The 11,770-nt window shown below is 44.2% G+C and overlaps 1 protein-coding gene across 2 annotated transcripts; it reads right to left on the bottom strand.

The window, feature by feature from the left end:
• Positions 1-2,405: 2,405 nt before the first annotated feature.
• On the bottom strand, positions 2,406-8,348 carry LOC129133156 (purpurin). 2 transcript variants are annotated; one of them, XM_077171807.1, is made up of 4 exons: positions 6,631-7,099; positions 5,131-5,243; positions 3,837-4,049; positions 2,406-2,661 (listed from the first exon to the last, which is right to left on the bottom strand). In XM_077171807.1, the coding sequence occupies exons 1-4, from the start codon at positions 6,666-6,668 to the stop codon at positions 2,651-2,653; spliced, it is 375 nt and encodes a 124-aa protein (XP_077027922.1). In that variant the 5' UTR covers positions 6,669-7,099; the 3' UTR covers positions 2,406-2,650. The 2 variants fall into 2 exon arrangements, with proteins under 2 accessions (XP_077027922.1, XP_054508757.2); XM_054652782.2 differs by lacking the exon at positions 2,406-2,661 and adding an exon at positions 8,212-8,348 and having other exon boundaries at positions 3,658-4,049; positions 6,631-6,767.
• Between the last annotated feature and the right edge of the window lie 3,422 nt (positions 8,349-11,770).

The raw sequence follows: 11,770 nt of genomic DNA, 5'->3' as shown, positions 1-11,770 counted from the left end.
GTAAAGACTATTCTCAAGGACTCTCATATTTTAACTCCAGCCAGCAGCCAAGTACCATGCAGCTGCTCACTGTGGCTACCAGTGCAAGGGGTAAAATAGCTCGACTTGTGGAAATTCCAACATTACATATAACTGAAACATAAAAAATGTTGAGGCTGGAGTAGAAACTTAAGTGCATAGATTGTCTCAGTTACCACAGCCCAGGGAAAACTGGTCAAACTCAAGGTGGTATCATAGTGTCTGATCTCAGGACTCGCAGTGTCCTTGCTGGAGGAGGTTCACTGGTATGTGAAGGACAATATCCTTGCAGAGTCCCTCCTGCTGTTGAGGAGTCATGGTCTTTCTGCCAGCACTAAAGGACCTTCTGAGGACAAAACAACAGTCCTTTTAATGTATAAACAATTTTTTTATTTTGTCTTGTTAGTGGAAAGTTTGTGCAGGACAGAGATTATGACTTGGGACCTATACACACACTTAAAACCCAGGAATAATAGACTGCTTTTCATCAACCAACTCAAACAGCAGACAGATGTCTGCCTCTAGATATACCTGAGGTGTTTCATGTTGAACTCAACAGAATTTCAAGAGTAGTGTCTTATCAGCATACACTCATTACTGCCTGCCCTATCCTACCTTGTCTTTCACATTTCCTGCAGTCATTAGAGACAAATGGATATGATGTAACTTCCATCTGTTCATTAACTTACCACATCATACATTGAGGACTTGCTTGTGGTCCTGATGGAGACATACTCCCCCAAGTAAAATTATTGGGGCACGTGAACTCAACCATAGTGTATTCAACCAGAATCACCTCTATACTTCTGTGATCCTGCTGGTTTTGCCTTGTGTGGCTAAAGAGGAATTTTACTACTTATCTTGTCTGGACAGACTACACCAAGCAGATGCACTGGGTCCTGCATATTGATTGTATCTTCTTGCTAAACTCTCATCTGCTCTGGTCATACAATTAATATAACCATAGACATTAAAAATCCCACTTCTCTAAGACTGGTAGTATTGGTCTGACAGTTTTGGCCAAAGGCCATGCTTCTTCAGCTAAGGCTTGGTGCTGTCTAATCAGTTGTTATACAAGTCCTAAGGTCACAGATTCCACCCCAATACTTCCTGCTGGGAGAAAGGTGGAAGTGGAGAACATTCAATCAATGCACTGACCTTGCACTTAGTCCAGCAGAAAAGGCTGATATTTTTTCAACACTGTGTAGTTCTCTGTCTGTGTGGGGTTTTGTTAGCATTGCCTGCTAGTGCTCCTCTGTTTCTGTCATTAGCTTTAGGTGGTAGCTCCCAATCTTGTTCTCTGTCAGGGTAACTTTCCCTAGACCTGAGGGGCAAGGACATGTTTGTCAAGCGGGTTGAGAGCCTTACGAGTATTGCCAGGAAATCCTGGGAAATACAAGTTTGAGAGACTTCACTGCATCCCTGGGATAATGTCTCTGGTCCTGGAGACTGTCTTTGGTTTCTATACTCTTTCTGGTTACTGTGGGTAAGATTGTGCAAGCATCTTGCAGCTGTTTAACAGTGTAGTGCTCTGAAGATCTTCAGTCAATATCAGCCTTGTTCCACACACCTTTTTGAAGCCTCAGGAGTAGAGGCTGTTCAGCTTGGTCTTACGTCTGTGCTTGGTAATTATAACTTGTAAAAATTTGTTTAGTTGATAAACTGCAGGGTTCAGCAGGATACTGGGGTGTTCTAGACTGGATTTTTATTATTAAGAAACACAAGGTGAATGTGATTTTACTAAAAGCAGTGGGAAATGCCTGTCAATAATGCTGACTCAGGTTACTCTTTTTCTACATGGAGATTTCCAGGTACTTTTCTTTGGCTTTCTCCATCTGTGAAATTCTTTGCCATAAACCCAGCCCATTCTATATCTTTCAGTTCTATACCTTTCAGATGCTGAAAACTGGATAATGAAGGCAGAGAGGAGCAAATTGCTGTTAATGCCATTAGAAATGCAAGCACCTGCTCATTTAAATTATTGTCCACTGTCATTGAAAGTAGCATCTGTTTTATTGCATTTGTGGTTCTGCCCTTGGGAACTTTGCTGCAGGTAGCTCTGCCTCAGATGTGCTCTTAAGTCCTGTTTTTGGCCGGAGCCATCTCAGTGATGTGCCTGCATACTGCCCTGTGCCTTGCTGCCCTTGCTGGCTGGACTTTCTAGGTGAATCCCAGAGTTAACCCAGTCACCATGCTGCTGTCTGACAATCAGCCCTGTCAGGAGATGTGCCCCTCTCACCATCCTTGCCTTGCCTGCCCTGTTCAGAGCTGGGGAGTGACCCTGCCCCATGTATGCTGGGAGCACCCTTGGCTGCTGTCTCACTGCTCCTCGGTGAGCATCCTCAGTGCTTCTGCTCCCCAACAGACAGGACAACAGGCAATAAAAACCAGTTTCAGAGGTGCCTTTTTTTCCAAAACATTTATTGACAAATGCCACATTAGGTATTCTCTTGAAAATTCAAATATCACTATTATATTGCACACTGCTTAAAGATCCCCCAATATTTTCATGTGTTTTTCAGGAAAAACACACTATTCCATACTATGATTTTTTAAAATTATTAGTTGAGTGGCAACTTCAAGACCAAGAGGTCTGGTTTCTGTGCTTAAGGATAGGATCAGAAGCGTACTTTTAGCAGGCCCCTGGAAAGAAAGAAAAGTAAACTTTAGTCTGTGTAAGTAAATTTGCAAAGGGCTTTAATAGCCATGAAGTCTCCACTGAAGCTGTAACTACAACCCTCCTGGGGTACTTCTGAATCACAGTATAAGACTAGGATGCAGGGTGCAAAAGTTTGCATTTCTCTCTGTCTATTGGCACAGACACAGGCAGCCTTTCCTAGCTAGCCATGGGCTTTTGGCTTTCCTGAGGACCAATCCATGACCCTGCAAGCCAGCTGCCTTCCCTCTGCTACAGGGAGCAGTACAGAGCGCTGTGGGGCAGGGATGCCCGTGCCATGGCCTTGGGTGATGCCAGTATGTGCTCTGTAGTGGAGGACTGGCTGACACAACAATGTGCTGTTCAGGAGGTTTTAGCTGCCATTCCTTGTGCCACAGTGCAGAGCACGTGTGCTGTGTGGCTTAGTAAAGGGTCAACTTCCGGCCAGGTAGGTGAGGTTGTAAAGAGTGTGAGTGCTCAACTGCCAGTAAAGAAGAATTTCTACCTTCTGCAGAGCCCTAAAAATGTGTCCGCCTATTTCATGGGCAGCATTTGAACTAGAAGATAATTCCTGTACCTCCAGAAAAATGTTCCCAAAATGGGCTTTAAACGTGTCTGTTTACATGTATGTGGAGCAATTGCTGACTCCCACTGCCAGCTGATGCAGTCAGAAATGCTGCTCAGAGCCCCTCATCCCTGCTACTCAGACCACACAGGACACAAGTCATGATGGAACTGAGGGTGAGAATGGTCCTTCCTGGAGGCACCTTTTCGTCTTTTCCTGGAGGACACTGCATGGACCCACGGTAAGATGCTATTATGCAAGTGCCAAGGCCAAGCATTTCCAGGTGCAGAAACCCTGGCTTGTTGCATCCATCCCTGTACTGTCTACTACAGTAACAAGGCTGATCTTCATCTGGTAGTGTACCAGGTTCAATACACAGGATTCTGGTAAGTAGCAATCTTAAGGCTGCAGAACCAGCCTGTAGCAGGCTCTTGTTCTTTTATGGATTTCCCTTTGTAGCTCTTTTCCTACTAGATCTAACATGAGGAAAAGGTTGCTAAAAAAGAACAACTGTGTTTGATGTAGTTCTGTCACATGAACAGCAAATGCAATCACCTACTGTGCAACTCAGTGAGTTTGCTAATTAGGCTGAAGTACCTGACTGGAGCACAGGCTGAAACTGGCCAGACATGCAGATTTCCTCCTGCTTTTGGCGCACAATGCGCTGGATGGCTGGGGGGAGGCCACGGGGATTGCGCGAGAAGATCAGGGAGTAGCCATCGTCACAGGAGCCGTCCTCCTTCAGGCTGCGGCAGGCGTAGGTGATGGCATAGTTATCATAGTCAGTGTCAATCACCCAGTAGTTGTCCCCTGAAACAACAACACACAGGTTTGTCACAGTGGGCACAACAGAGCAGAGGTGGATCCTTCAGCAGGGAGGTGGCAAACTCATGTTAGGGATAGCTTTCCAAAGGATCTATAATCACATCACACATCCAGCTTATCTCCACACCATGAGGGGAAGAACTGGGACAAGCACAGGGCATCTTGAGACCATGATTTCCCCCACAATGCTCAGTGCATTTTCAGCTTTTGTTTCTTAGGCTAGAGGTACTAGGAGGACTAGGATTTTCTAGGTTTTCAGTGAAAAAATACCTCTTTATGTTGCTTGCTCAAGCATGGTAGAAGGAAGGACATACAATATAGATTACATTTCCTATACAGGAAGCCTCAATAAAACATTCCTCCTGTTTTCTAGCCTTGATCTACTTAGTTCTTTTTGGTGTGGCTTATCTGCCAGTACTAAGGGAATGTACTTCTTTCTTAGAAGTCCTCCCCAACTTCCACAGCTGCAGTTCCTCAGCTGTGGGAGGCTTGGGCATGACGGATGGGCTTTGAAGGGCACGTAGGATGGGCTTTGAAGGTTCAGCATGAGCAGTTTCTGAAAGGTACACTAGAGTTAACAGCTCCATTTCTTTGAGTCCAGCAGTGTCTATCTGAAGAGAAATGTGTCTTGTTGTTGGGGTGCAGCTGTGGGTCTACATGTCTCCTCTTTTTAGCTATGAGGAGTACAGGGGCGACTGACCTCAGCACTTCCATAATGCCCACAGTGGGCCCCCAGAAGAATGGCTTCCCTAGGTTGAACACCACAATTGGCTGTACAGAACCCATTGTGTGTGGCCCAAAGGCTGTAAGCCTCCCTGTTAACATATATAGTGTATGAGAAGGATGTGTGGGGAGTCTCTGATGCTGCCCGTTCTGTGGAGATAAAATAAAATGCACTGCTTGGATAAAGCATGCTCTCCCCAAAAGGATGTTTCAGGGGGAACTTGGAGCAATCCCAGCTGAACTGTTTTTCCTGCTTATATGTAGATATGCACATCTGGACAGCTGTAATTGACAAAATCCTCAGCAATTGAAAAGTGTCAAGGGGTTGGAGAATTTAACTCACCACCACTGGAGAGGTAGCTGGCCAGTCCCTGGTAGGTCATATACATTTTTGCTGGAGTGGTTGGGTCAGGTACCGTGTATTGAGCAGCCATGTCAGCACAGATCACCCAGAAACTGCAATGAGATCCATAACATTCAAGGTAAAACCTGGCAGCATGAGAACTTCAAATGGGTGTCATTCTCTCAGGGCTTGGGCACAACTGCCTCAGGCATGGGGCATGGCCTTTCTTAATGCAAAGTTACTAATTAATGTCATTAAGTAATGCAAATCTGTGACACTCCCCAAACACACATCCATCACAGCCAGTGATTGCTGCTGCCCTCTGGTCCCCAACTGCTGTAAGGCTATGCTGTGGCTGGGGCAGTACCCTCCTTCAGTTCAGTAAGGTTTTTGCCACCCATTTCTGTACAAGCAGACAGACACCAAGCACAATAATGAACGTTGTTTCTTGACTTCCTCCTAGCAGTCTGCAGGGTGAGCTCACTGCATTTGGGATCTTTTGGGCTCAGTAGCTGTGCCCCAGGAAGAGGCAGGGACTTGGCTCTCCCCTGTCTATCCCTTCCTGGCAGTATGGGCACAGGAATGTCTGTTACAAGCACAGTAATAGTTACAGCTCCTCTGCCAAGCTGGTGAAAAATGAAAAGCTGTCACAGAGCCTTTTAGAACCCTGTGGATGTCCATTTGTTACAATGCCCTTCTCTGTTTGGTATCTGTTTGCTTTGAATGCCATCCACATTTCAACACTCTTTGTCAAGTATTATCTGGATTAGTGAAACAGTGGAAGGGTCTTCATTCCCTTCCTTGCTCAGGCTGGGCTTCCCCTTATCCTACCTTTACAGAAATTACCTTTACAGCAACCTTGAGATCCCATTTGTTTTCTGAAGAGTCCTTTCAGGCATCTTCCCCCTTGCACAGTATGGCATGCCTGCAAAACCTAATTTGCCCATTCCCAAAATATCTTGGAGTGCTGCACTGTTAAGATGTTCAAGGTTCATAGCCACCTGCTGGTGCTAGCATATTGGAAGCCACAGATTTTCTCTTTTGCACTCAGAAAGCTATTTAATCTCTTTACATGCTGTAAATCCTTGTAGTAATCATGACCAACAGGCAAAACTCTAGCTTCCTGCCATCTGTCCATTCAGGCATTGGAATTACATCTAAGAGTTAACCGCAAGTTTTTCTCAGAAATCTTGCATCTTGACAACCTTCATTAGCTCCTTTACTTGATTGCAATTAATTTATCTAACCATTCCATCAATCAAGATTTGACTTAATAATTAACTTTATGCAGTAGTTTTGTGACAGACCCAAACCTGAGCCAGGCTGTGAAGAATCTCAAAGGTGTCTAACCTCTAGCTTCTAATCTGATACTTTGGCTAAACTTCCCTTTTTGACGATGAAAACCCAGCCATGTTGTGTGTTGAGGGTTGATCATCATCCATGTCCCCCTCATACAGTGCCTCGCACCAGCAGCTAGAGTTGAAAGTCAAGAGAGCTCACCCAAAAAGCTTCACTCGGCCTTTGGAGGATGCCGTCATTGTGCCGTCTTCCTCCACAGTGTATTCAGCAGAGATGTTGTCCTGAAGGAAAAGGCCTTCTGGATCCTTCTTGGCCAGGGCATACCATTTCCCTGCATACTGTCATGAAAGTGCATTAATAACTGCAATAGCTACCATGGCAAGATTAGCACAAATACAATTTTGTGAATCAAAGTGCCTTTCTAACTCCCCACTGCCTGATAAATGCCAGTCTGAGTCTGGGAGGGAATGTACCACACAGATGCTGCAGTGCTGCCTGATGAACCTTTGCCTCTGTGCCAGAAGAAGTGGGTCTGGCAGCTCTGCACTGCTCTGTGTGTGTAGTCCTTGTGAAATGAGACATTACTGTCACAGTGACCCCACACCAAAAGCATCTCCCATCCAAACACATCTTCTGAGAGTCAGACTGGTTCTTCCCTGCTCCTGTTCAAGCCCCTTCTCTTCCATGGAATACCATACCAAGTTCAACAATATCAAATTGCAGGTACAGGGGCTGGAGCAAGCTGGCAAGAGACAATCTTTGTGGCTGCCACAGGCCACAGTTGATCTCTGATGGGGAAAAGGGCCTACCCAGCAAATCAGAAAATGATGACTATATGCTCAAAACACGGGGAGGGTGTTTTGGGGAGAGTAATAGCAAAGAGAAGTGGACTGAGATTAAGAGAAAGAATATGTCCGTGCAAAATATGGGTCCCTGAAAATGTACCAGAAGTATCTAGTAAAATAAAAACAAGATCTTAACAGGTGACTGACAGAGAGGAAGACCCTTAAAAGTTAACATTATCAGTAGAAATGCTGAGAAGAGCAGGAGCTGGCTGTGTTAAAATTGATTCTGCAGTGAAGCTAATGACATCTGCTAGGCAAGTTATGTGCTTAAGCCTGCAAGGCTGTGATTCCCAATACAGGAGCCCAAGCAAAAACTTTGACTTTTTAAACTGGGATATTCCCAAAGCTTTCCCTGGATATGATTTGTTACCAAAGCAAAGCCAATCTTGTATAGACAAAGCACTTGCCACATCCCAGATGCCCCTATAGCTGTGGTGTTTGCTGACCATTAGTTAACATAGGTACTGACACACGTCTGGACCTTTCCAACAGCAGATTAGCCCTCATTTTCTCCTCAGAAGCACAAATGATATGTTTAAACAGGAGTCAGTGTTCAGCATAGGCAAGAGTTCTATTTGCTGTAACTCCCAAGAATGACTAGAGGTGGGTGCAAGTAGCCTAGGGCTTGTGCTTGAGCTTCCTCTCTGATGTAGATCTAAATTGTTCCTTTCACGGAACTGCCTGAAGCTCAAAGTTGTGCCAAGCTAACAGAATATGAGCTCTAGTAACATCCCTGGCTTTCAAGGCCAGTTTTACTATAATGTTCAGCAGGTTAGACAGTACTGAGAAAACTACAGGAACAGCATCAGCAACACGGAATATGAAAGAAGTTAGCTTTTTGGTGAAGAACCCCTTTAGATGAACAAAACTCATAATCCGGAAAAGCAGTTTGTATGTAAAGCTTCTTCACATGTACTATTGAAGTAACCATAATTACCCTTTTTGGATCAAAATTGTCTTTCACAGAGAAAGACTCCACTGCACAGGTCTGAGCTAGGCTATATTCAACAGTGTAGAAGACCGAGGCCAGGAAAACATACTGTGCGTATTTCATTCTGCAAGACAAAAGCAAACACGGGGGTTTATTTCATGCAGTAGATGGAGGTAGATAGTGCTACAGATGCATTTCCATCATTTAAGACTAGTTTTCTCCATACTACTATCCATTGATACTGACAACCAGCTCTTCCATTGATACTGAGTCATTGTGGTTTCAGCCAAAACTGAACATCAATGGTAATTACTTTGGAGGAGTATTTTGCTTGCCAGAAGTGGTAATGCAATTAATTGTATTTTTGTATTATAAATCAAGCCAGACTATGGATAAGGTCAGTAAGATTTGGTAAAAAATTGAAATGTTTTGAATTTTGTTTTCGCAGCAAGAAAAATGTTCTGATGAGCTCTGGTAAAGCACTGTACATAGTAAAGATGTTGTTTCTAATTATTTCACAGTGAGTGTCCACTTTGCTTTCAAGCCAGCAAAGCCATGTTCTTTATCTCCAGTTCTGCTCACCAAAACAGGCCTTTCCTTGGTGCCTACTCTAATGGCATAACACACCTTGGTATTGGCTGCCCTCTGACCATTCCTTCAACAAACATGATGAATAATATTAATTTTCTAGAGGCTTGATGTGTCATTGCACCACAACCACTAGGTGCTCATGGCTGTTTTTCTCCTGGGGTATCCCACCTCATCCATATGCCAGCATATTTTTTTCTCAGACTTCAGGAAGAGAGAACCTTCATTACACATTCTTGCAGAGTATTTGACACTGAACACCTGTCCTGATGCCAAGATAAAACAGTTATCTAACACTTGTCAGCACCATTCAAGCTGAGCTACCAACCCAGAGCCCAAACACCCATTCAGCTACACTAGGCTGTTCCTAGCTGCTGCCATGCTAGCTGCATTTCCCTGCTGCAAGATATGCCGGTCTCATCCACCTCTGCTGAAGAGAGACCTACCTGCTGAGTGGAGATGTTGGAGATCCTTGAGACTACTCTGCTTCAGTCTTTGGACTGCAGGTAGCAGGAGGGTTTTGTGTCAATTGCCCTCCAGCTCCCTTTAAATAAGGAATCTACAAAGTCACTAATTGGTTAATTTTGCTCGTGTGCCTGAATAAAACACTTAATCTTGGATAATCCATTATGTAAAAACCAACTGTAATCCTCACATTGGTGGGTCTGACTGCTATACTAATACAAACACAGCTTTTACATAATGGAAAAAGCTGCCCAGAAAGCTAATAAATCTGATGATTTGATTGTGCCACTGCTTTGTCTTGTTGAAGTCTTTCTGCCTCTAACACATGTTAGGAGAATAAGAACAGAGCATTAATTAGAGAAACACTTGGGCTATACACATGCATCTGCACAGGCACGTGTTTTGACAACTTGCATGGAGCAGGTACATAATTAGCTTTTCTCATACCTGTATCATCAAATTAAGGTGATCCTTTCAAGAGTAGGAAGACATTATGCATTACCTACATGGGGGAGGGGACAAAAAAGTGCAAAAGTGCAGTTTAGCCTTCATGTTCATATCAGAATCTTGAGAGTCCTCAGTTCTCCTGTGCAGTGAAACATTTTTATGTAAATTCTTCCTAGCTAATTTTGTCAACATTTCCAGTTACAGAAATACTACAGCTCTCTCCTTCCCAAAATGTTCCTTCTAGTAGCCTCTCATGGGAATACAATACATCAGAAAAAGACAAGATGGCAGAGATCACTAGAAGAGTACTTTTGACAGCATACCATGCCTACCATTCTCAAGTGCCCACATAATTTCTTTAACTGCAAAGGTTGCTCCTGAACTCTTTCTCCCAGGCTCACCTGGAAGATCTAAGACTTCAGACATTAAAGTAGGAGTTGATGGTACTAGCAGCTATTCCTCACACTGGGCACGAAGTGCTGAGGAGCCTTGGACATAACCACCAGGGACAACCCCATAATTCCTATGGAGTCAGCCCAGGAAGTCCTGAAGCTTTTGATTCTGATCCAACAGTCTGGACTTCTAGAGTGAGGCCAAAGCCTTCTGGATGTTTTGGGTTTGCTCCAGTAACCACTTACTGCCTCTTGCCCAGATCTCCTTGAACAGAAGTGCACAACTTTGCCCTGTAGCTTATGTGAACTCTGTTGCTTTCCAGGCAGCTTGTCTAGGGCTGCCCATTGCCTGGAAAAAGCTGTCCTTGCTTGCTGCCAGGGGCAACTTTGATTTGGCCTCTGTGCAGCTTCCATTTACACTTCAGAGGGAGGCAGTGGTACTTTGCAAGCAGAGCAGTGACTGAACCCATCCTGTTCGTGCCATCTACGTGTCCTCAGAGGCAGCCTGGGCAAGCCCACGCAGCAATGAGCTCATGGCAACTGGGACTGCTTGGCCACTTAAAGAGTCGCATAAAAAGTAACTTCTTAAACTACACTTCAGGTCTAGATGCCCGTTAGGTTTTAAAGGGACTGACACTGAATATAAAATACACTCCTTCACCCTGACACAGGGATTTGACAGAGAACAAACTGCAGTGTTTTCTGTAAATTAGGAGGCTTCCAAACACTTATCACTTCATCTGTTTCCAACAAAAGAGATTAGTTTATGTCCATGTGAGACATAGGTGACACTTGAAGCCATGCTTAGATGAACCACTTAATCCCCTGGAGATTAGACACATGCTAATAATAGCTAATCACAGCACAAGATTTTGGTTGGTGAGCATAACATCTGTCACTACATTACTTGCTGTTTAGAGCAAGAAGAAAACAAAATCAAATTTACCTTCGTTTTTGCAGTATTATGGCCAGTTGTACTGGGCATAGGGAAAAAAAAAGGAGGAATCAAAGCATTGAAACATATTCCTGGGTTTGTTGAATTTGATGTAACATGAAGCAGATTTTATAAAACAAAGATGTGTTTGGCTGTCAAAGAAGATACCCAAGAGCCTGTTCCAGACTTGCTCACCAACACGGCTGGTTTTTAGTAGAAGAGATGGCCTGACTGTTCAATGTACTGAACTCAGCACAAGGGTAACTTTTAATGGTAGTTTTAATGACATGCAGCAAAACAGGTATGCAAATGAGATGATTAATCTTATCTTTTTCCCTATCCTGTGAAGTACATCACCAGCAGTTTCAGATTTCCTGCACCTAGCAGATCCTCCTTTTGCCTTATTATTGGAATAAGCATTGGGTAAACTGCTCTGGGAATTGCTGCAATTGCACTGCAATCTCAGATTTAGTAATTTGTGCTGCTAGCTCAGCAGCCGATGTCACAGGATGAGAGCTCTGAATTTGCTTCTGCATCGGGCGCTAAGTTCCCTGCTGTCCAGCAGGTGATCAAATTGTGGGCTTGTTTGCCAAGGCACTGGAGAACAGCAGGTGCATTCTGAGTTGCCCCTGACAGCTTCTGCAGTGGTTATTGCACCACGATCTGTGGACACTTCATCCTCCCATTTTCCATCTAATTCGTGCTGCCGATGCCGGGCTTCTATTCGGGGGTGTCACAC

Source organism: Agelaius phoeniceus, chromosome Z (genome assembly GCF_051311805.1).
Source record: "Agelaius phoeniceus isolate bAgePho1 chromosome Z, bAgePho1.hap1, whole genome shotgun sequence".
In the NCBI taxonomy this organism is placed as follows: domain Eukaryota; kingdom Metazoa; phylum Chordata; class Aves; order Passeriformes; family Icteridae; genus Agelaius; species Agelaius phoeniceus.
This window is presented reverse-complemented; position numbering and strand designations above follow the sequence as displayed.

Excerpts from the sequence above, each read along its gene's own strand:
- LOC129133156 (XM_054652782.2), bottom strand. The coding sequence starts at position 8,328 with ATGAAATACGCACAGTATGTTTTCCTGGCCTCGGTCTTCTACACTGTT. Across the intron at positions 6,768-8,211 it reads ACAATTTTGATCCAAAAAGG|TATGCAGGGAAATGGTATGC; the intron begins GTAATTATGGTT and ends CTTTCATGACAG. Across the intron at positions 5,244-6,630 it reads GGCCGAGTGAAGCTTTTTGG|TTTCTGGGTGATCTGTGCTG; the intron begins GTGAGCTCTCTT and ends ATCTCATTGCAG.